This window comes from Ceratotherium simum, chromosome 5 (assembly GCF_057802395.1).
Source record: "Ceratotherium simum simum isolate JZ-2026a chromosome 5, ASM5780239v1, whole genome shotgun sequence".
NCBI classification, from domain to species: Eukaryota; Metazoa; Chordata; class Mammalia; order Perissodactyla; family Rhinocerotidae; genus Ceratotherium; species Ceratotherium simum.
The window spans coordinates 46,840,546-46,865,532 of NC_141904.1; the positions used below are offsets into that span (position 1 = coordinate 46,840,546).

Here is a 24,987-nt window from a genome sequence, read left to right on the forward strand (position 1 = left end):
CATTAGAGACTCAGTACCCAGGGTTTTTACGGGGGCTGGTCATATAGGAACCCTCTGCCTAGTGCACATCAAAATCCCAGACTCCATTTCAGCATAAGCTAAGTTGTTGATACAAACAGTTTGGGCACAGTGAGCCACTCATCAATTAGGGTGGTGGGGACCCTTCCAAAATCCAAGTTCCCAGATGCCAGCCAAGGGCTAATCTTGCAACAGGCCTTTCTAAGGCGAGCAGCCTCAGGCCTGCTGTGTTAACTCTTCTCTGCATGGTCCATCCCCTTGGCCCATGGCCAAAGGACCTTATAGCACAATTGTCATCAGTAAGACCCCACAGACAGGTGAGAACAACCTGCGGTATTGATCTCAGTGATGCCCTTACGGGTCCTGGATTTAGCCGGTTAAAACAAAGCCCATTAGCCATAAAGATCTACCTTAGAAAGCCAGGTGCCTTCTTCCTTAAGTTTCTGTATGAACCTTTTCTCACTCAACCCGAGGCATCAATTCAGGCATAGTACAACTCTGGCCAGAAAATGGAAGCTGACCTGAAAGATTCCAGGGCTGAGGCAGTGTCGTGAGGGTCAGGAGCACACACAAAAAGTACAGTCCCTGGGGCCAGCCCCGTGGCTTAGCGGTTAAGTGCATGCGCTCCGCTACTGGCGGCCCGGGTTCGGATCCCGGGCGCGCACCAACGCACCGCTTGTCTGGCCACGCTGAGGCGGCGTCCCACATACAGCAACTAGAAGGATGTGCAACTATGACACACAACTATCTACTGGGGCTTTGGGGAGAAAAAGGGAACACAAAAAAGGAGGAGATTGGCAATAGATGTTAGCTCAGGGCTGGTCTTCCTCAGCAAAAAGAGGAGGATTGGCATGGATGTTAGCTCAGGGCTGGTCTTCCTCAGCAAAAAGAGGAGGATTGGCATGGATGTTAGCTCAGGGCTGATCTTCCTCACACACACACAAAAAAGTCCCAGAGGGCACACGTGGTCCCCTGGACACAGAGTTTACAGCTAACAGCACCCCGTTACAGTGTAATGGCACCCCAAGGAGGACATACACCAGGTGGTACAGGCTGCCAGGCCCCAACGTGGCCTCCCATGTTCTCAGCCCAGACCGAATAATTCAGGTCAGTCGTGGTTTCAGAGGGACAGCCTGAGGCAGTCAGTTCCAGGCAGTTTTGCGTGTCTGTGGCGCCAGTGCACAGCTTCACAAGGATGGACCACGCCTGGAAGTGTTCTCGGGGGAGAGTGCAGGTACTGGGCCCCTGCTGTCTCGGTTGGCACTGTTGGGTGTGATCCTGGGCTCAGCAGTCTGGATTCAAAGTGCTCCCAGCAGCCGGGAAAGGCAGCACAGGCATTTCCTCAGGAAGAGGGGAAAGCTTCCAGGAACAGTTCTGAAAATCAGACCGTTCATGCCCTCCCGCCGCCTCTGTACCTCCCTTGGTGCTGGGGTTCTGTTTTCCTCCATGATCATGAACTCAGTGTGCCCCATTCAGCAATCATAACTTCACATTTTTTCAGTCATCCCTTCTTCTCCCCCAGACCTTTCATCTAGAAGGGTTGTATGCACAGGGACAAAAGCACTTTTATATGATTTAAACAGAATGACACATCAAACTCAGGAATCAGTCAGGATGAAATCCTGAACTTTCAAACATTTTTGAAGTGGGTTTACATGATCTCTCACTCCATTTGTCCTGACCGTTTATCCACTGAGCAGCCTAGAAATGATCAACCCCTTTCTGGGGACAGCTGCACTTAATAATCAAACTGCCTTCCTCAGGTGTGTGTACCAGGAGAATGGTGAGGGAAATAGAGGCAGGCTGTCTGTCCACTGCTGGAAACTGCCGCTAATCTGGACAGCCAAACACAGGGCAACGGCATCCTACCCAGACATCCCCAGGGGTCCCGGTCTGTCGGGAGCACGTGGAGTCGCTGTGCTGCCCCTTCCCCACCTGGCAGCTTTTGGCAGAAATCACCAGTTAGGAACACGACCAGCCTCGGCCTCAGAAATGCAGAGCCAACCAGCAGCTGGATTTCAGGTGGTCCCATCGGAGAGCAAGCTCTTTCCTGTGGGCATCTATATGCGACCCATGCGGTCCAGCCAGCATCTGATGGTTTCATAGCTAGGGGCCCCACAGAGGGGTGTCCCAAATCTGCAGCTGTCCTGGCTGGAAGTCCTGCCCACCGAGTTTGGCCTCGCTTTTGTTCAGCACGGCTCGGGCCGAGGCTCCGACAGCCCAGAGCTGACAGTGTCCAGGCAGTTAGCATCTGTGGACTCAGGATTGGAAAAAAAAAAAAAAGCCAGCGGCAGCCGAGATACTACAAGGCCAGACAGCTACACTGTGTCCCAGGTCCAAGTGACAAGCAGGTGCTCTTGAGCTCTTTTGTCTTGTCATGTTTAGAGTGCCAAGGGACCCACTCAAAAATATGCACCCAGCTGGAAAATCATCAGCTTCTCAGGCTGGTGACGTCACAAGAGCTCCTTAGCAACTAATGCTACTTTTGGTTTAAAAGCAAATTCACTTTTTAAAACTCCAAAAGTGATCTCCATCTGGAAATTGCCTCTCTTCCTGGTGTCTTCCTTTTTCCAGAGACTCCAATAGGCAAAAGTTATAGCAAAAATCATCAGTTATGGAGACTTGTTTTTAATACTCAGAACTTAAATTCCAACTCGCCCACTGGCGGCACAAAATAAGGGGGCTGTGCTCCACCAACACTTCTTCTTCCCAGCCCTCCCCGATCGGGTCCCTTCGCATTTATGAAATTACAAGCAGTGAACGTTTTCCATCTACTTTTACCCCCCATCCAGGTGCAATAGCCACAGAATACAAAGGTATTTTAAAAATGACAGCCCTGGTGTGACTTCCAGTAGGCCCAGGGCCCCTCTGGCCTCCCAGACATGCCGTTGAGGGGATGTGTGGGTCATGTTGCAGTGCCCCAGAGGGAGGGGGGTCACCCCAGTAGTGCACATGCATTACATGCCCTGTATTTATTTCCTAGGGTGGTCATAACAAATGACCACAAACTGGGTGGCTAAGCAAACAGAAACGTCTTCTGTCACAGTTCTGCAGGCTTGAAGCCCAAAATTAAGATGTTAGCAGGGCCAGGTCCCTCCGAAGGCTCTAAGGGAGAAGCCTTCCTTGCCTCTTCCAGTTTGTGGTGGCTCCAGGAGTTCCTTGGCTTGTGGCTGCATCACTCCAATCTCTGCCTCCATCTTCCCATGGCTCCCCTTCTTCTCTCTGTGTGTCTCCTCTGTGTGTCTCTTGTAAGGATATTTGTCATTGGATTTAGGGACTAGCCTAATAATCCAGGATGATCTCATCTCGAGATCCTTAATTATATCAACAAAGACCCTATTTCCAAATAAGTTCACATTCACAGGTTCTGGGTAGACATATCTTTTGGGGGACCACCATTCAACCCGGTGCATGCAAGATCTGTCTGCCATTAGAGACAGCCAGCATTTATTGAGTGCCTACTGTGTGCCAGTCACTGTGCCAAGCACTCAACGTGCACACCAGCTGATGGGGGAGGAACTGTGCTGATCATTCCCGGCAGTCGATGACACAGCTTAAGGAGCTTGCCCAAGACCCCACGACCTGACTGGGAATGATGGAACCAGGACTCAGACCCAGACTGACTGTGTTTAGGGTTTGGACCTCTGAACCGCTCTTCCCTGCTTCCTGGCACCAAAGCCTGTGCCTTTATCCCTGGGCCCCGCTGGGCAGGCCGGCTGCCCAGGGCAGCAACCTGCTGGGTTCATGAGGAAGCAGGAATGAGTCAGAATGTGGGTGAGACTGTTCAATCCCTTTTCCAGCCCTGACTTCTCCCTAGTCAGCTCTGGCTCCCATAGAAGGAGCTCTGCCATTGTTAAAATAATCAAGTCCTTTAAGATGGTGCAGCTCCTGACCCCACCTAGCCGTGGGCCCAGGTCTGTCTGCCAGAGGATCCTCCCCCAGCCTGCAGGGAGCAGTCCCTCTAGGCCCTGAGGAGCATCTCGGAGGGAAGGTGGTGCGCTGGGAGCTTGCTCCTGGGAGCACACCTGGCTGACCCCCCTCCCACAGCCGCTCAGGCGTGAGCATGCTGTGCTGTTTCCAAACACACCATTGGCTCAGTTCCCAAGGCAGCCCTGTCGTGTGGGTGTGATCACCCACCCATTTGTAGTCAAGGGAACCCAGGTTTTCATTGCTGGCCTCCACACTCTGCAGAATGGATTTCACCTGTTGGATGAGCCCTCCAGGGGACGGCCCCACCCATCTCACCTCACTTTACCTCACAGGTCACCCTGGAGCTTTCTAATCCAGTGGTTCTCAAAGTGTTGTCCCTGGGCCAGTGGCATCAGCAGCATCAGGTAACCTGCTAGAGAGGCAAATTCTCCGCCGTACCCAGAGCTACTGAATCAGAGACTCTGGGGGTGGGCCCAGCAATCTGGGTGATTCTGGTGTCCCTCTAACGTGGGGGCTCTGCCTGGTTCATATTAATCACTCTGAGCCAGCGGTTCTTAAACTTAGCTGCACACTGGAATCACCTGCGGACTCTAAAAATACAGATGCTCAGGCCACACCGAGACCAATGGAATCAGAATCTCTGGGGTAGACATCAGCAGGTTCTACAGCTCCTGGGTGACTCCCATGTGCAGCCAAGACTGACACCCATAGCTCTAGGCCTCACTGTTGCTTCTATAAGGTGATAACAGCTGAGCTACCCCAAGGCATTTTATTGGGGTCCTTTCCCTTCTGTGACCATGAGCTTGAATTCCGGATAAAAGGGAGGGGGTTGGTTCTCAAGGTGAGAGAACAGAAATTAGTTTTATTATAACAATGGTGAGAGATACGCGTGTTAAAGAGAAGGGTGTGTGTGTGTGTGTGCGCGCGCGCGCGCGCGCGCATGTGCACACCTTTGCACAGGTGGAAGTTATTTCTTTTAGTGAATGTGCTTTTCATTTTAGCATCAAGGAAAAAAAACCCATTTATAATACAAAAGGCCTTGGACTTGGATCACGGGAGCTCCTTTGTGCCTCCTCCTCTATTGGGTGAAAGGGCATAACCCGCCACTTTCTCCCCCTGCTTTCTCTTCAGGGGCTGAACTCCCGCCTCTGGATGGGGTCTGATTTGTAGCCCGTCAGAGTCTGGGCTGATGCCCGAGTGTTAGGCCTTGTCAGCTTCTGTCCTGGTTTGCCCACTCCTCTTTTTCTCTGGCAGCTCTGTATAGCTTCTGTGTTGACTGTGGAGACGACCCCAGCCTTGGCTTTGTTCTGCAGAGAGAGGGGGACTGTTAGGGCAGGGGGGCGCCTGACAGGGTACTCGCAGAGGTGCTTGGGCCGAGCACTTGACGTCCATTTGTCTCAGCTCACCCCCACGTGACCCCACAAAGTAGGTGCACCCCATCTTACAGGTGAGGAAACTGAGTCTCAAAGAGGCCCACAGCCTTGGAGAGGTGGAGCAGGATGGAAACCCAGCTCTGCCCTGCTCCACCTCACCCCACCACCAGATTTTGAAGCTAGAAAGACACCATCAGGAAATAAATGTTCTCTTTTCTTTCTTTTTCCACATGCTGTGTTGCTGACAGATCTGAAGGTCCTCCACGCTGACTTTCTGAGAAAAGAGAGTGCTATTTCTCCCCACACGTTGGCGTTCCAGACATCAAACTCGTGGTCCGGCGAGGACAGGTGTGTTACCTGTGGCTGGTGCTCCCTGGGGCCCTGCAGTCCTGGGACAGCCTGAACCTGCAGTTCAGATGGCAAAGCCTGGGGCCCTGCTCAGGGGGCTTAGGGTTCTGACCCTGAGGGGCCCTTCCAGAGCAGTCTGAGCCAGGAGTGCCTTCGCCTCCCGGATCCTCAGTTTCCCCATCTGTACTTCAGGAATAATACGGGGTGCAGTGACGAGGGAATGGGAGGCTGAGTCTGGGCCTGGCTGATGGTGAGCTCTCCATCCTCAGATGCTCTGGTTCCTTGGCCAGGACCTGGGGGGTGTAGGGGAGGGTGGCTGGGGAGGGAGCAGAGCAGAAAGGGCAGAGACTCAGTGGGGCAGCTGTTTTAGGGGGTCTGAGACGTTTCTAGAGATGAATCATAGGGCTGTGTGCTGACACCATAGCTGCGTGGGCTGGAGGCAAGCCAGTAATAGTGATTAAAAATATCACACTTTGGGGCCGGCCCTGTGGCTTGGTGGTTAAGTGCGCGCGCTGCGATGCTGGTGGCCCGGGTTCGGATCCCGGGTGTGCATCGAGGCACCACTTCTCCGTTCATCCTGAGGCCGAGTCCCGCATACAGCAACTAGAAGGATGTGCAGCTACGACATACAACTATCCACTGGGGCTTTGGGGGAAAAAATAAAATAAATAAAATCTTTAAAAAAAAAAAAAAAAAAAAAATCACACTTTGGATGCAAAGATAATAGGAAATGGCTCACCCCCTGGTGACAGTTAGGTAAAGCTGTGTGCACAAGCACAATTAGGGGAACAGACAGGAAATTATGAGATCTGTGACAGGCAGTGAGATAATGGGGGCAGAGTGTCCTGCTTTTTTAATGTAGTTTTTAAGCTTTAAAAATAGGTCAAATGGGGGCCGGCCTGGTGGCGCAAGCCGTTAAGTGCGCACGCTCCGCTGCAGCGGCCCGGGGTTCGCCGGTTCAGATCCCGGGTGCGCACTGATGCACCGCTTGTCAAGCCATGCTGTGGCGGCATCCCATATAAAGTGGAGGAAGATGGGCACGGATGTTAGCCCAGGCCCAGTCTTCCTCAGCAAAAAAAAGAGGAGGATTGGCAGATGTTAGCTCAGGGCTGATCCTCCTCACAAAAAAATAAATAAATAAAATAAAAATAAAAATAGGTCAAATGGATCAACTTTACAAGAGGACATACGATACAGTTTCCCAGAGGAGAGCTCCCCTCTCTCCTTCTCTGAGGGAGGAACAGGAGAGATGTTGGAAGTCACGATGGGAACGTTCCCTTCTGCCAAGATGAAATAAGCACCTACTCCGTGCTGTGCCGTGGGCCACCTGCTCTGCCTGGTGGACCAGGACCTCACTGTCCCCGACTTCAGTGACTGTATAGTGTCCCTGGGGACACACACAGTCCTCTCACAAACATGTACTGAGCACCTACGTGTATAACCTTGGATCATTCACTCACTCAGCAAATATTTGTCGAGTACCTACTGTGCGCCAGGAACCATCTCGGGCTCTGGGAATCCAGCGGTGAAGCGTCCCTGCCCTCCTAGACCTGCCGGGTCTAGTAGAGGGAGAAAAACAGTGAGGTGACAAGAGTATGAGATATTAGATAGGGGCCCAGGCACTGAAGAAATCAGAACAAGAGGGCCCACCGGCCGGGGAGACAGCAGCAGGTCAGGCGGGGCTGATGCAGCTGGGTCAGCAGGGCTTCCCTGGGAGGAGGACTCCCTGCGGAGACCCACACCCCACGCAGGAGCCACCATGTGAAGAGAGCAGTGGTCCCTGCCGGGGGCACGGCAAGTGCAAGGGTCCCCAAGGAGGCAACACTGGTCACCTGGCATTGTCAAGAACTGGATCTCTGAGGACCAGAGACCTGGTCATTGCAGGGAGGTCATTGTGGGAGGAGGGTGGGCAGGCTGGAGAAGCTATGAGAAGGGCATATGCAGGCTGTGGAAAGGGGCTGGATTTGATTCCAGGAGCAATGGGGAGTCCCTGGAGGTCATGACATCACCTGATCAACGTTTTTAATGAGGGTCCTCTGACAGCTGGCAAGGTTGGCGGTGGTGTTCACCTCTTCCAAGCGAGAGAAGCAGAGGTTAAGCTGGTTGCCCTGGAGTAAATGAGCCTGTCCATCTGTCCAATCAGAGCCCAGCAAGGTCTAGACAGGCAGTAACGCAAAGCAGATGGGGACATGGAACACGGCAGAGGCACCAGCTAAGTGTTTCACACACATGGAGGCAACAGGGAGGCCTGGGTTCCCTTGGGTGATCAGGGAGGGCGTGGAGAGCAGGAGGCAAAGAAGAGTCCTCCCAGCCGAGAAGAAAATGAACACTTGACGTGCCGGGTGGAGGGAGGCCTTGGGGCCCTGGGGGAGAGGGCAGCTGGATAAGGGAAAGGTTGCAGATGGAGGGGCTGGACAGAGGGCCCCAGGAGCCAGAGGACAGGTGAGGAGCCTTGAAGGAGGGGGGACACTGAATGCTGGGCTGAGGGGTGGTGCCCCCGAAGCAGGGGAGCTTCTCTTGAGGCCAGCGTCAAGACTCTGTGCCCTTCGGGTGTCTCCAGGGCCAAATCCTGGCATCTTCAAAACACAGTGGTGGTGCTCTGTCCAAGGTCATCCGCAAAGCATCATCGCTGGCAGGCCACCAATCCCACTGAGTCTGGTGTAGAGGTGGGGGCCCACTGGCTGGGTGATGAGTGGCGGCTGGCTCTGGCAGGCTCCTTGCCTAATTTGAGGAGCCCTTTCCTGGCCTTGTTGAGCATTGCCATGGTGCCTTCAGCACCTGACCCCAGACCAGTGGGCCAACTACTTTCAAGGGGGAGGCCACCCACCTGGTGCCGCCCACCCACAGCGACACTGTCAGTTCCTGTCCAAGAAGTCTAGACATCTCAGGGACGTTATAGGACTTGCAGTCAATTACGGTGCTGAGAACCAGCCCACGGCAGAGTGCAGCTTGCCCGAGGCACACGGCAGCTCTGACTGGTTAAACCTCCTAATTTCGCCTCTTCCCCTTTTAATTTCAAAAGGGCCAGTGTTCCCTGGAGGAAATGAGTAAGAAGTAAATAAAAACCCATCATCCCACCAATTAACAGTTGTCAATCCTTCCTTCCAGGCTTTTTTCTATGACTATATAATATTTAAATACAAAAATGGGGATATTTTGTCTCTCACTTTGTTCACTTTACAAGATACTGTGAACGTTCCCCATTCAGTCAGCGGTCCCCTATGAGAGAAATTTTCCTGGTGGCTTCCTGCTCCAGTGTGAGGGCGTGGAGCTGCCTGGCCCAACCCTCTGAGCGTTAGGTTTTTACAGTCATCCACCGTCTTCTCAGTGTTGTCATGAACCGTCTCTCAGCCAGCTCTTTGGACTAGCCTGTAATATTTCCTTAGGATAAATCCCCAGAAGTTTTACTGTGAGGTTAATTCCATGATTTAAATGTGGCAGTGACGTTGGGTTCCTTGAGAAGCAGAATTTGCAGCTGGAAACGAGACAAGTAGGCCAACCGCTGGCCCAGGGGGTCTTCCTCCTCTCCCTCCTGTCCAGTTCCCGGACTCCCAACCCTGGTTTCGCAGCGTTTGAGTGTTTTTCAGGGTGTGATGAAAATCTCTCTAGGAATAGGGCTTTGAACTCATTTTCCTTTCATCTGGAAGTCTTGATTTTTGTACGAGGTCTGGTAGGAAAGTTGGCTTCATGGTTCCACCCCAGTGGCAGAAATGGAGTGGAGGAGAGAGCTGCGTTTCTTCATTCAACCAAGTATTATTTTAAAATTTTTTATTAGCATATAACATACATAAAGGATGCAAATCCTAAGTGTACACACAATGAATTTTTATGTATAAATACACCCATGGAACCACCACCAGGTCAAGGTGAATGCCATTTCCTGCACCCTGGAAGATTCCCCTTCACGCCTTTGTAACAAACAACCATCGAAGGCCTACTGTGTGGCGAGCGGTGCTGGGGACACGGCTGGGAAGAGGAAATTATGGTCTGCCCTGTTGGGCGTTGAGCTCTGGTGACTGAGCCTTAGGGAACAGGACATTGTCACAGTCATCCTGCTGGTGCCCAAGACAATCCCCTCATGGAGCACAGGCCCTGTGTGGCAGTCATGTAGATTGGCCGCCGTGTGGATTGGGAGCAGGGGCCTTCATGTCCTCAGAGGGGCTCCACCTCCTTCCTCTTGCTGTGTGTGAGAGGGGTATGGGGAGCTAGAGCGGTGGATTCTGGAGTAGTGTCAAGGGAGTTCTGTCCTTGTTTCACCTCCTGTGCTACCTCTCTGAACCTCAGTTTCCCCACCAGCAAAATAATGATAGTTAAGCATTTACATACATTAGCTCACTTAATTATCACACAGTACTACATGGGAGGGGGCACTATTATCATTCCAAGCATCTAAATAAGGAAACTGAGGCACAGAAGAGGTTAAGTAACAAGCCAAGGTCCTACAGCTAGTAAGAGGCAGAGCTGGGATTTGAACTGCGAGCCCACTGCTCCTAGAAGATACCTTATAATAATAAGCATCTCACAAGGTTTGGGAGGATCCTGGGTCACAAACAGAAGTGTTTTGTGACAATGATAAGAATTATTATTAGTGCCATTGTGGCTGCAGCAACATCTACCCTAATTATCTATCCAGCCATTACCTATCCTAAAAGGCTGGATGAAAGCCTGGGGCACCCTGGGACTGATGCCCCTCTGGGGCTCAGGCTGCTTATATTCCAGCAACAGAGAAAGGAGTTTTTTGCTGCAAAAGACAGCTGACATCTAGGGTGTCCCCTGAAGTGCTGGGTCAGCCAGGCACCTTACATTTGCATTATATATGGAATCAACAGCCTGGAAGGTGGCCTCATCTCCAGGCTGTAGTGAAGAGAGTAAATCTCAGAGAGGTGACAATTCTCATCAAGCTTTCAACCGAGTCTGTCTAGGGCCATTGGCAGGACTTGCCGGAGCCTCTTGCTTTTCTTGGCTGCTTCTCTGTCTCACGCATCTGCCCATCCCACGCCGTCCTGGCCCTCCAGCGCCCTGACCACTCCTAGTCTCTGAGAGACACAGGCTGGCTCCAGACGGGGTGATTTTTTAAAACCAAGGAATCCTGCTAGGGCCGGCCCCGTGGCTTGGTGGTTAAGTGCGTGTGCTCCGCTGCCGGCGGCCCGGGTTCGGATCCCGGGTGCGCACCGAGGCACCACTCCTCCAGCCATGCTGAGGCCGCGTCCCACATACAGCAACTAGAAGGATGTGCAGCTATGACAGACAACTATGTACTGGGGCTTTGGGGAAAAATAAATAAATAAAATCTTTAAAAAAAAAAAAAAGGAATCCTGCGAGGCATTCGTAGGACTCAGGGTGTGGCCAAGGAGGGACGTGTCCACCATGTCTTGTGTCTTTGCTTAGGTCAAGGTGGCTGTCAGCACCCCCCTCAACACCATCGTGGGCAAGTACCACCTGCAAGTGAAAAGTGGGAACAAACACATCTTTAAACATGAAGAAAACATTTTGTACATTCTCTTCACCACATGGTGTGAAGGTGATATGCAACTCAGGCTGGCTGGGGGAGTGTCGGGGGAGACTCACTTGAGGAAACAAGAAGCAACCGTGCAGAGTCTATGAACTTCACTTGCTCTTGAGACACTTGCAACCTAGGTGAAGGGACCTGACCCAGGAACTGATAACGGACACTTTGGAGCATCCTCTTTGTGGCCGAGCTCCTCTGCCATATCCCTTCTCCTCCTCTCCTGCCTGACTGCACCCCAGCTGGCTTTTGCCTCCACCACTGTACAGAGGCTGCCCTTGCGGAGCGGTCACCAACAACTTCTTACTCACCACCTCCGGGGGCAGGGCCTGAGTCATGACTGGTGTTCCCTTCCTTCTGAAATTCTCTGCTCTTTTAGGTCTCTTCTCTTTTCTCCATCTTTCATTGGCCCAACTCATTCCTTCCTGTGGCTACACTGGAGCCTTTATGCAAACGTGACTCGAGGTCACTTGCGCCATCACCAGCAACGGCCTCTCTCCCAACAGTGCTGGACATCATGTTGCATCTTGTTGATGCCAACCTTTTTCCACACCTTCCCCTCCTCCCGAGGCTTCCTGGGGTTAAAAGCCATCAGGTGAACAAGCTAGAAACCAGGGGGCTCTTTTTTTAAAATTTTGTGTTTGGAAACGATTTTGAGCTCAGAAAAGTGGGCAAAAATGGTATAAAGAACACTCATATACCCTTTATCCAGATTCACCTATTGTTAACATTTTGGACTATTTGCTTCATCACTCGCTCTCTCTCCACACACACACACACACACACACACACACACACACACACACACATGCACACTTTACTTTTGGACCATTTGAGAGTAAGTTACATACATTATAGCTCTTTACCCCTAAATACTTTAGAGCGTATTCTCTAAGAACAAGAACGTTCTCTTATACAACTGTAATATGGTTATGAACTTCAGTAAATTCAGTGTTGACTTAACACTTGTATCTAATCTAATTATCGGTGTTCCAGGTTGGTCGGTTGATACAATCATGTTCTTTTTAACATTTTTTCCCTCCAGGACAGGATCTGGTCCAGGGTCATGTGTTGCATTCAGTTGTCGTGTCTCTTTACCTTCTTTAATCTGGGACATTTCCTCAGCCTTTCTTAGTCTTTTTTGACATTGACATTTTTGAGGAATGGATCTCTCCCTTCATTTTTAACAGACCATTCCTCATTTGGGGTTGGTCTGATGATTCAGCATCTTTAGATTCAGGTTATGCATCCCTGGCTGGAATTTACATAAGTGATGTTGTGTCCTTCTCAGGACACCAATCTGGAGGCACACGATGTCCACCCGCCCCTCATTGCGGATGTTAAATTTGGTCATTTGGTCAAGATGTCGTCCAATTTCTCTGCTCTGTAATTACTATTTTTTCCTTTGTAACTAATAAGCAGTCTGCGTGGGGATGCTTTAAGACCATGCAAATATCCTGCTTCTCATCAAAATTCCCCACCCCTAGATTTAGCATCCACCGATGGCTCCTGCCTGAACCAACCTTCACTATGATGGTTGCATAGTGATTTTCCAGACCCAGCTATCCCTCCACACTTACCTGCTGGCCTCCAGTATTCTCCTCGACGCAGAGCCCTCCCTTCACCCCCATCTATCTATCATCTGTCTGTCTATGTATGTATGTATGTATGTATCTATCTATCTATCTATCTATCTATCTATCTATCATCTATCAATCAATCTATTTATCATCTGTATGGACTCACGGATCTCATTTTTTCCACAATGGTTTACAGTTCATTCCTGTTCTTAATCATGTTTGTGCTCAAGTTGCCCCAGATTTGCCTGGTGGAATTCTCTTACAGCTGGCTTAGGAAGTTCTTTTGCATGAGGAAGATTCACGCTGAGCTAACATCTGCACCAATCTTCCTCTATTCTGTATGTGAGTTTCCACCACAGCATGGCTGCCAACAAGTGGTGTAGGTCTGTGCCCAGAAACTGAACCTGGGCTGCCGAAGTGGAACTTAACCACTAGGCCATGGGGCCGGCCCCAGGAAGTTCTTTTTGGTGCCTTCTTAGCCCTCGCCTCCCATGCCCTGCCCTCTGACACCCACTGTCCCATACCCCTCGTGAAGACCTTGCAGACGCCCAGCCCAGGCAGCCTCCTGTGTCCCAGGGAGTGGACGATGACCCCGTGTGTGTGTGCTCTTGCTTCAGAGGACATGGTCTTCGTGGCTGCTGAGGGGAGCAAAATGAGCACATCCTCAACACAGGCTACCGTTACACAGGTTTCACTCACTCCGTCAAAGAAAAACCCTGGAACTTCCGTCAGGTAATGAATTTGTCATCCTGTGGCTGGACCAGACCTGACTTGTTGGACCCTCTTTTTAGTTAGGTAGTAGCCAGTAAAGGTTGTGGAGAAAAGTTTGTGAGCCTCAGGTCAAACCCCAGCCTCATACATGTGAAACGTGTTCAAAGAGTGGGTGACCTCCCCAGACTGTGTAGACAGGTGGTGGACTCAGAGCTGGAAGCCCTTTCTCCAGGCCCTGCCTGGGGCCTTTCCCATCCTCCTCTGCTTTCTGCCACCCCCTACCTCCCAGTGTATTTATCAAAGAACGAACCACTTAACAATTATTTACAAGGAAGCCCCATTACAATTGGAATGTTGGCGTAGATAAAGAACTTCTAAAACTTGAGGGAGAGTTTTTAGAAGATTTTGTTCTGGAGACCTCTGATGAGTGGAAGGATGAATGTTTCTGTGTAGCCATGAGGCAGAGCAACAATGTGGAAAGAGGCAGGGCTCCATGACTCTAAAGGCACAAGTCCAGGAGTGAGGATTCACGGCACCAGAAACTTCCAACCTTCCCTCTCACTAGATTTTGCAACAAAAACCTTCTGGAAAATGTCATGCTCTACAGAACTGCTTGGCTTCCCTCTTCTCCCCGGGTCTGGACACCCAGGAGAGGATGGAAGTGGGGACAACAGAGGAGGGACTCTCATGAGTGAGGCCTGCTGTGTGCACTCTGCAAGATGCTTCATGTACATCCTCTTGGTTCACCCTCACTTCATCCCTGGAGGGCCGACCTACCATCGCCATTTACAGAGGAGGAGGCGGAGGGAAACAAAATGGGAGCAAGTGACTGGCAGGAGAGGTGGGGGTGGGGGGTCAACAGAGAAAAGAAACAGCCAAAATGAAGACCACAGGAGGGTTGGGGAAGAAGGAATCACTCGAATCCTAGGTAGTTACCCCTCTTAGAAAATCAAGGATGACTTTAAGAACCCTAAAGGATTATAACCACAGAACTCTCCCAGATGCCTTCTGGAGAATGAAGATTATTATATATTCCTTTTATTTTGGTAGGTTCCCTCTCAGAGTACAAAAGTAACACACGTACTTCAACTCTGTAAATATACTAAACCATTGAATTGTCCAGATTAAAGGGTGGATTTTATGGGATATAAATTATATCTCAATAAAGTGATTTAAAATAAATATATAAATAGAATTAAAAAGTAACACATGCTTATCACAAAAGACTTACAAGACTTAGAAAACACAGAAATGTGGAAAGAAAATGAAATCCTAATCTCCTCCTTCAGTGATAACATTTTAATGTTTCACTTTTTTTTCTATTACTAATGCTTTCAAAGTTGACATAATGTTATATGTGCACACCTTTGTAGTCTATTTTATTTAACTTGATCAGAAAGGAATTTTCCCCATGGTATTAAAAACTCTTCTGGAGATGGCCCAGTGGTTAAAGTTCGGCACTCTCACCGCTTCAGCAGCCCAGGTTTGTTTCCTGGTTGCAGAACCACACCACCCATCTGTCAGTTGCCATGCTGTGGCAGCGGCTCACACAGAACTAGAAGGACTTACAACTAGGCTATACAACCGTCCAGTAGGACTTTGGGGAGAAGGAAAAAAAAAAACTCTTCTAATACCTCTTTTTAATGGCTACATAATATTCCACCCTATGGCTTTATTTAACTGTTGCCCTGTGAATGGACATTTAAAGGGTCTCTGATTTTTGATGCTGTGGTAAACTTCTTTGTGATTTCCCTGCCTGGAGATGGGTTATCCCATGGTGATTGTGAAGTGCAAATTAGATAGTATGTGTTAAGTTTCTGACATAGAGCAAACACTTATTAATGACCTCTTTTTTAATTTCCCAAAATAGTTTGAGAAAAACATCCTGAATTGCTGCATTTACCTGCTGAGCCAGAGTCCCCTCGAGACCATGGAATTGAAGGACTCTGTGCTGGTGTCCATGGCAGTGTGTGCTCTGGTAGGTGGGGGAGGCCTGCCCCACTGGCCCCCATCTCCCTTGCTTGGACATGCCCCTCAGTGCCCTGCCCTTTCGCTGCTAAAGCCTGCACTCTGGGGAAAGCAGTGGGGGGCCCTTAATTCCTAGAGAAATCCCCTTCTCTTGCCCATAAAGTATGTATAGGTTTGGACAAGACCTCCAGATCCAACCTCTCTTCCGCCAGGAAGATCTCTCTGGCTATGAAGTCAGTGCCTGGCCGCCTCTGGTGGTCACAGAGGTCACAGCTCAGATGCCCCCTCTTGAGGGAGACCTTCCCAGGCTCCCTGGGCCAATGGAGCCTGCTGCTCTCATGGGGACCTGTTGTATTTTCTTCACGGCACTTGTCATTCCTAAAAGTGTTTGTGTGATCCGTGTTATTTTCTGACCCCCAGCCCCCACTCCCCACCCACCGAGACCAGAACATGAGCTACTTGAAGGTGGGTCTGGTCCCAAAGGGCCCCTGGAACAGGGCCAGGCTCAGGTGGACCCTGCCCACTCTGGCCCTTACTGGGCTCCCATTTGCTTGAACTATCACAGCTCTGAGAGTCCTTCATATGTTTTCTTAACCAAATAATAACAATAAAAGTAATAATGATAGTAAACCACAACTAATATCCCAAAGAATATATACATTGAATCTCACTGTAAAAAATTCCAATAATGTAGAAGTCAGTAGAGTAATTTTGCCCCAAATTTGATGCTGTCTTGTGCTGTTCACCAACTGCTCAGCAGTGTTTAGGTTTTTCCCCTCAGCTGGGCTGTAAGCTCTTTGAACCACAGCACTGTGCTGTGCCCAATCAACCATTCCAAACTATCAAGAAATACACACTTGCCTAGGTCTATTCTGAGTGCCAGTTTTCAAGTCAGACCTGAGTTCAGAACCCCAGCCCTGCCACCTGGGGGTGACTGTAGGCAAATGGCTTCACCTCTCCCAGACTCAGCTTCTGCATCTGCAAATGGTTCAGGTGAAAGATTCTCTTCCTGCCTGCAAGCTGGGCTCCAGCTTAGGTGGGCAAATTATTCCAGTTCTCTTGGGACGTTCCTGGTTTTAGGACTGAGAGTGGTGCTGTGTCCCAGGAAACCTCTTTTTTTTTTTTTTTTTTTTTTAAAGATTTTATTTATTTTATTTCTTCCCCCCAAAGCCCCAGTGGATAGTTGTATGTCGTAGCTGCACATCCTTCTAGTTGCTGTATGCGGGACTCGGCCTCAGGATGAACGGAGAAGTGGTGCATCGATGCGCACCCGGGATCCGAACCCGGGCCACCAGCATCGCAGCGCGCGCACTTAACCACCAAGCCACAGGGCCGGCCCCCAGGAAACCTCTCAGTCCTGGGCAAACAGGATGGCTGGTCACCCCAGTCCACCTGGCACGTGGAAGTCCGTTTGCCCAGAGCAGCAGTTCTCAGCCAGTTAGGTCCCTTTACACTCTTACAAATTATCGAGGACCCCAAACAGCTTGTGTTTATGACGTTTCTATCTGCAAATATTTACCATTTTAGAAATTTAAACTGGGAAGTTTAAAAAAATTCACTTAATTTATTCTAAAAGAAAGAATAATAAATTCACCGCATGTTAACATAACATATTTTTGTGAAAAATAACTATTTTTTGGAAGCCTAAAATATGTAGGGAGAAGAGTGGCACTGTTTTACACTTTTGTAAATCTTTTTAATGTCTGGCTTAATAGAAATCAGCTGGATCTTCTTACCTGCTTCTGCATTCACTCTATGGAGGTGTATTGTTTTAGTTGACTTCCCCAGATATGTACATGAAAATGGCAGGAAGATTTCCACAGCCTTTTCAGATAATGTTGGATAGTCTTCTTTGATTCTACACCTGTGCACAACAAGTGGCGGTTTCTTAAAGTTGATTGCAATATGGAATCTGAAACCACATCAATGAGCTTTTCATCTTCTGTACACTTGTGAGAGAATAAGAGTGCAAAACGCAAATAATATCTTGATATTATTGTGCAAATAGTTTTAATCATAGACCTCGGGACTCGCAGGGGTCTCCCAACCACACTGAGAACGCTCTCCAAGGGCCCACAGAGACTTTAGCCAAGTGGTTGTTTTTGCCATCTGGGTGGTAGGCAGCCGTGTGTTCATCTCTAGGTGAGTCTGAAATGCCCCCTTTGCCAGGTGGCTGTGAGTGTGTGCCCAGCACACGTAGGGTACTCTATAAATGGTTGGGGCTCCTGTTCCCTCATGGCCTGCCTGGTAGTTCCAGGTTAGTGGCTGGTGGGATTACCATGGGGCCCTCACACTGACCTTCTGTGGGCCAGGCACAGAGCCTACCATGCCCACAAAGTGCCCACTCCTTCCCCTTTAACCCCATGCTGGCACATTCTCCAGTCCAGGGGGTCAGCTGGGTGGATGGGCTGAACTATAAGAAACAATTGTTACCCAATGCACACAGAAGCCAATACCATGGCTCTGGCTTTTGAGAAAAGAAAAGGCTTTACTGCAAGGTCAACCAGCAAGGAGACAGGAGACAAAGCTCTCAAACCTGTCTCCCCGATCCAAGGTTCAGGGCAAAATTTAAGGAGTTAAGGGCTTCTAAGCTGCAGCTGAGCCCATGTAAACTGATCGGCTAGTCTCGAATCAGTCCATAATTAAGCTACGTGGGCTACTGGAAGCCAGATTTTCCTAATCGAAGGACTTCTCACAACATTTCTGGAGATTCTTCATTTCAGGGTCACCCTGGGGCTATGGGTTCCCACCTGGCACATGAGCAGTGCTGTCTCTATTATTGAGCAAGGTTTGATTAATCAACAACCTGTTTTAAGGAAGCAAAACTAGTTTAAGCTGGTCAATGTTTTATGTGCTGTTTCAGATGAGTAAAAGAGACTGAGTCACTGGCAGACAGAGCTTGCGATAAGAGGCTCTAGTTCTCAGGGGTGCAAGTGGACTTGTACATAACTGGCTGCTTCTCTCCTTGCAAGCTCTATGACCTGGGCAAGACTCTGAGCCTCTCTGGGTTTCCATCATCTTATCTTTTGGGTTATTATGAGGATTCAATAACACGCAACAAGTACCCAGCCAACACCTGACACGGTGTGGGCCTGTTAGTAGCCTGTTCCCAGGTGATTCTTCTGAGTGTTGGAGTTTGGGAAGCAGTGGGCTAGGTCAATGCTTGTTTCAAAGATGAGGACACCAGCCCAGAGAGATGCGGCAGGTGGCCCCAGGCTGCACAGCAAGGTGGAGGCTGAGTCAGCTCTACTGACTCCAGTGTAGGGCTCCCTCCTGACATCCTCCAAGCCACCTCTTCAGGCTGTGGGCGAAGCATGAGCACCCTGGACTCCTAGGTGTTGCAGGAGTCCCTTCCAAGATTAGGTTACAAAAAATCAGGTCACATATTTGGGAATTTGAGAGCCCCAGCTGACTTTGGAGGCCCTCTGCTGTAAGGAGGCCCTGACAACTTTTCCCCTCCCGGGTCCCCTGTCAATACTGCTCCTTCATCCCTAGAAATGTGCAGCCCTCAATGGGCCTGCTGGATCCACTGTGGACCTATGACCACCAGGCAGGGCTTCTGGTCAGGGCTGCCTATCTAGGGCCCCCACCCCAGGCAAAGAAACTTGGCGGAGCAGTTAGTGTATTAGTTATCTGCTGCTGTAACAAATTACCCCAAAATGTAGGGCCTCAAAACAACAGATGTTATCATCTCACAGTGTCTGTGGGTCAGGGATCCAGGCGTGGTGTTCCAGCTCAGGGTCTCACAGCTCGCAGGTGTCTCAGTGCTCGACTGGGGGAGGATCCCCTCCAGGCTCACGCACGTGGCTGCTGGCAGGCCCCAGGGCCGTGGACATCAGTTCTTCACCCCACGGGCCTCTCCATAGGGCAGCTCATAACTGGACAGCTGCTCCCATCAGAGCCAGCGAGTGAGAGAGGGAGCGCTGCAGTGTCTTTGTAACCCTCTCTCAGAAGGGACATCCATCACTTTTGCTGTGCTCTATCGCTTAGAAGTGAGTCACTAGGGCCGGCCCTGTGGCTTGGCGGTTGAGTGCGCGTGCTCCACTGCTGGCGGCCCGGGTTCGGATCCCGGGCACGCACCGGTGCACCGCTTCTCCGGCCATGCTGGGGCCACGTCCCACATACAGCAACTAGAAGGATGTGCAGCTATGGTATATAACTATCTACCGGGGTTTTGGGGGGAAAAATAAATAAATAAATAAAATCTTAAAAAAAAAAAAAAAAAGAAGTGAGTCACTAGGTCCAGCCCACACTCTAGGAGAGGGACTTCCACGACGGCAGGAGGTGGGTATTACTGGGGCCATCATAGAGTTTGCCTACTTACCACACCTGGGAAGAGGAATGTGCTTTGTTCCACAGGAAACAGAACATGGTCCATTAGGACTTTTGAAAGTGTGAGTATCCTTGGAGCTCAGCATCCCCCCCACTCCCCCGCCTCCCCCCACACTGCTCTATGGTTGGCTTGGGTCCAGGAGGCACTGACAGGCTGGGGCCACTAGACAGGATGGGAGGAAAACCTGCAGCCCAGAGCAGAGTGGTGACAGAGTTAAGATGGCATGTGTGTCCCTCCTCCCCAGGACCCTTTGCCTGTCTCCCTTCCGTGTATTTGTGCTCCTTCTGATCACCCTTGGGCTGGGGGCTACTCTTTGCTCTCCCTCTGATTTTGGTAGGTGGAAAGGGTTGTCCAGCTACCTTACCTAAGAGGTCGCAAGAGGCCCAGGCCACACCGTTCTTTTGAGGCTCCTTATAAATTAAAACTGAACAGCCTCCAAAACAGGCTTCAGAAATTGTGGCAAATTGTAAAAGTTTTCATTTAACAAACTGCTATCTTTAATATCCGGGGAGACGGGGGGAGTGTAATTGTGCTTTTCACCAGGCATGATGGAGTTTGCAAAGAATGTTAATGTGCAGGCCAGGAGGGGGTGGGTAGGTGGGTGTGGCCAAGCCCAGGCCACCAGTTCAAAGATCTGTGACAAGTGTCATCTTCTTTAGTCCTTTCAGAAGGTTCCTCCCCACCTGCCTGGACAACCTTTTTAGAGATTACATCAAAAGTCTAAATTAGGGCCCTTTGCTAATTTATGTTTAAATTATTTATACAGCACTTATGTGTCCAGCACTGTTGTATTTATAACAGAAATTTATAATTTTTATAGGTCTCCCAGTTGAAGGTGGAGCCAGACAGGGATGGCTACTCTCACAGCTTTTATTCAGAAGTTGCTCTCAAGTTCTAGCTCATGTACCAAGACAAGGAAACAAAAAAGACTCGAAACTATTGGAAAGGAAGCACTACAACTGTATTATTTGCAGATGATATAATTGTCTACCTAGACAACTAAGAGAATCAACTTAAAAATAGCAAGAACTAATCTGAGAGTTGAGAGACTGGCCAGTTACAAATTACTGATCCATAAAATCAGAATCCCTGCAAATGGCAGTCCACGGTCCAGGAAAAGATTGAAACTGTTAATCCATTCATTAATTCATTCAGCAAACATTTATTAGGTGTCTATTATGCCTCAGACACCAAAGACATCAAGGCAAATAAGATTTGGTCCTTGCCTTGAGGAGTTCACCGCGTCTAGTGGTGAAGATCCCCTGGCTCTTTGGGAACCACAGGCCAGATTAGGGTCTGATGAGACTCCCCCCACCCCACCTACTTGCACCCTGCTTTGTGCCCCACAAGGCTTTCTAGGTGGGGCAGGAGGGGCTCAGCGATGGCCCCACCCTTGCCAGTGTTGACAAAGGTTCCCCAACTCCTGAGAACAACCTCAGTAGGTTTCTGATGATGAATATGTCCCTGGTCATTTAGGTATGTTTATCTCTAGGGGTGGTTTGGAGTGGGTCCTGTTCACAAACTGCCACATGGATTTCCATGTGTGGACAGAAGTCTGGACGAAGTGACTAGATCTGCCTGAGGGCTATGACACCGGCAGGCGGGGGACAGCAGGCTGCAGGAGCTCAGCTTGGGTGAGGAGGGGCAGGTGGGACGTTGCTCTGTGTCTGTGATGCTCTCCTGCCCTGCCCTATGTTCTGGGGGTCTTGGGTATGTAGCCACGCAGGTGTGGAAAGTTCTAATAAAAATCTCCAGAAACAAAAAGCATACCCATTCTCTCCTGCCATTCCCACTGAGAAGGGAATTCAGTTTGCCAGATATTTTATAAATATAATTCTAATAATAATACTAATGACAATAATGATATAGTAGCATAAGGGGTCTCTACCGTGTGCCATGTACGGTACCTACATGATCCATTTAACTCACAACTAACCTTTCGAGATAAGTGCAGTCTTATGCCCATTTTACAGATGAGGAAACTGAGGCTCAGGAAAGTGAAGAGAGTTGACTGACGTCACACAGCTCCTCATGGCAGAACCCGGACTGGAGCCCGAGTCGGATGTAATGGGATGATTACCCACCTTTGTCATGGGTTGCCCAGTCCTGGGTAGGACAACAGCCCCTCGTAGCTGGAAGGACCTTGAGGGATGTCTTTGTAGCAGAAACTAGTTTTCTTGAATAAATGCCCCTCAGATTATCACAAGCCTTTGCTTAATTTCAAGAGTTCTGAAAAAGTTGATTTTGATCATTTTTGCCAGTGTTCTCATTGCTTTTATGGAGAAGTGGATTTTTGGAGGTCTTTATTCTGCCATTTTCACGGGTGTCAGAATGTGCTATTCTTCAGGAATGGGGATTTGAACACCTCTCTGTGTGAATTCATAGCTCTTGGGCTCCTGGAATGTCTCTGAAGTCCCCGTGGATGGGCAGGCTGCTTTTGCCTCCAGGGTGGGTTGGGATATTTGGCCCCTGGAGGAGCACTCTAAGGAAGCTGCTTTTTTGTTTTTGGTGAGGATTGGCCCTGAGCTGACATCCATTGCCAATCCTCTTCTTTTTGCTTGAGGAAGATTGTCCCTGAACTAACATCTGTGCCCATCTTCCTCTATTTTGTATATGGGATCCCACCACAGCGTGGCTTGATGAGCAGTGTGTAGGTCCGTGCCCGGGATCCGAACCCTTGAACCCTGGGCCGCCGAAGCAGAGCAGGTGAACTTAACCACTGTGCTACCGGGCTGGCCCCTAAGGAAGCTGCTTTTGTGTCTTTCTCAGGCTCCCCTGAGGAGAGGGTGGTCATGACCCACACATCCTCTCTCTTCAGTTATGAGAGTACAAACTACCTAAAAAGGAGGACCTTCTTCAGATGCATGTTCAGGCAGATCCTGTGTTGCTGGGAAACGCTGTCAAGTTCACCATCACTCTCAAAAGAAAAACAGCTACCCCGAAGACTGTCAACAGTGAAACCGGTAAACAGCCACTGAGGATTAGGTGGCTAGTAACCAAAGGTTTTTTTTGCGATTACTAATTATAGTTTTCGGTTGTTCACTCACTCATTGGTAACTGTGCTGCATAGGCAATATACAATCTGACTCCCACTAGGTTCCTATAGATAACATCTCCCTGGTGCCTGGGTCACCATGGTAACAGATGTGTGAGCTGTTTTTCAGGAATTAGGAACCCCTTGTCCAGTTCACGCCAGTTGAGACCACCAACCCATCAACTGGGCCTGCCTAGGTGCCCGATAAGTGACCTCTTCATGTCAAGAAGCTAAAAGCTCCACCCTTAGATCATGCTAACGCCACCATTTTGTGAACGTGCATCCTATAAAGAGGCATGAAGTCTGACGACGCTTGCACAGGTCATCAATTACCTCACTTCTCCTTACCTCCAATCATCTATCCCCACATTTCAGACCACCTTGCCCCCCTACCCCATAAATATCCCTGAGTCCCCATTTTTGAGTAGGTGGAGTTGAGACTTGTTCTCCCACTTTCTCACTTGGTTGCCTTGTGATTAAAACCCAGCAGAGGCTGCAATCTCATAGTTTAGATGATGGGCAAAAAGGAACCTGGTTCAATAATAACAGCTCGGGCTCCTTTCAGCTTCAGACATACATGGGCAAAGACACAACAAGCCTGGGTGTCCTCCATAAGACCACACAGATGCAAAAGTCAAGGTACCAGAACCAGGAGCAGGAGACGCCTTGGACTCTAAGAGGGATCAGGGTCCCTAAGGATCTGAGATGCCCCTCTTCTCTGTGGACTATTTCCATATACTAAAAAACTTTTGTGTGTGAGTAAACATAAACATTTATTGAGCACCTATCATTTGGTAGTCACAAGGAATTCAGGCACAGAGAACATGTGGGCCAAAGAGACTACTGGACCAGGAGACTGGCGTCTATCACAGAGTCAGAAATTAGGAGTGCTGAAAGTGTCATTAGAAGTCTTCTTTTGTGATGGCAAACATTTTTAGGGCCGGCCTGGTGGCACAAGCAGTTAAGTGTGCACGCTCCACTTCAGCGGCCCAGGCTTCGCAGGTTCGGATCCCGGGCGCACACCAATGCACTGCTTGTCAAAGCCATGCTGTGGCAGTGTCCCACAGAAAGTGGAGGAAGATGGGCACGGATGTTAGCTCAGGGCCAACCTTCCTCAGCAAAAAAAAAAAAAAAAAAGAAAAAAAAAGGGGAGGATTGGCATCGGATGTTAGCTCAGGGCTGATCGTCCTCAAAAAAAAAAAAGATTTTATCTCAAATGCCCACCCTAATCAATAAGTGGTGGGTACCCAGGGCATAGTGTTGAGAATGAGCAGGAAGTCCTGACAGTGGTTGGTGATGTTGGCCATGGACTCAGGACGGGAGCTTGAACTCAGCCGCTTATGATTCCATCCCGAGCCCAACTTGTTGTTTTCTTTTCTTTTTTTTTTTTTTTTTTTAAAGATTTTATTTATTTTTTCCCCCCAAAGCCCCAGTAGATAGTTGTATGTCATAGCTGCACATCCTTCTAGTTGCTGTATGTGGGACTCGGCCTCAGGATGGACGGAGAAGTGGTGCCTCGGTGCGCGCCCGGGATCCGAACCCCGGGCCACCAGCATCGGAGCGCGCGCACTTAACCACCAAGCCACAGGGCCAGCCCAACTTGTTGTTTTCTAAAGAGAGAAAGAGACTTACCCAAAGTTACCCAGTTCCATCCATCGAGATGTAGTCTAATTCTGTGCTTGATGATGAAACGAATACTGGGGGGCTATGATAAATGATCACACCCCTCCTCTCAGGCTCTTTGGCAGCATCGGAAGTGACTCTGTCCTTGGACTCCAATACCTACATCGGCACCCTATATTCAATGATGAGCCAATCATCAAAGATTTCATAATTGCAGAAATTTACTTATCTGCCTTAACTTATGGAAACATGCACCTCACTCACAGATAGCTTCTCCCCCCCTTTATCCTCACCCTACCGCAGCTGCCCACCACAGGCAGAGTTGGCCGGCTACTTATCTGCACTTGCATCTTCAGGCACACCCTGCACATCCCTTTGGTGAACTGCAAGCTCTCTGTGGAAAGCCTGGGCATCTCCCCGTTGCAGACCTTGACCAAGCGCGAGTCCGCCTAAGCTGCTCTTACAAACGGCAGAAACGACCTCTCCAGGACGTATATCTTTGCACGTGTGCAAGTATTTCTGAGACGTGAATTCCCAGTAGGGGGTTACAGGGTCAGAATGTA

The 24,987-nt window shown here is 49.6% G+C and overlaps 1 protein-coding gene across 1 annotated transcript; it reads left to right on the plus strand.

Moving 5' to 3' along the window:
• The first annotated feature begins 8,431 nt into the window (after positions 1-8,431).
• TGM4 (transglutaminase 4) lies at positions 8,432-24,877 on the plus strand. Its single transcript, XM_087431670.1, is given in 6 exon segments — positions 8,432-8,461; positions 11,058-11,190; positions 13,373-13,396; positions 13,399-13,487; positions 15,337-15,444; positions 24,728-24,877. Coding segments are annotated over 6 exon segments (534 nt in total).
• The last annotated feature ends 110 nt before the right edge of the window (positions 24,878-24,987 follow it).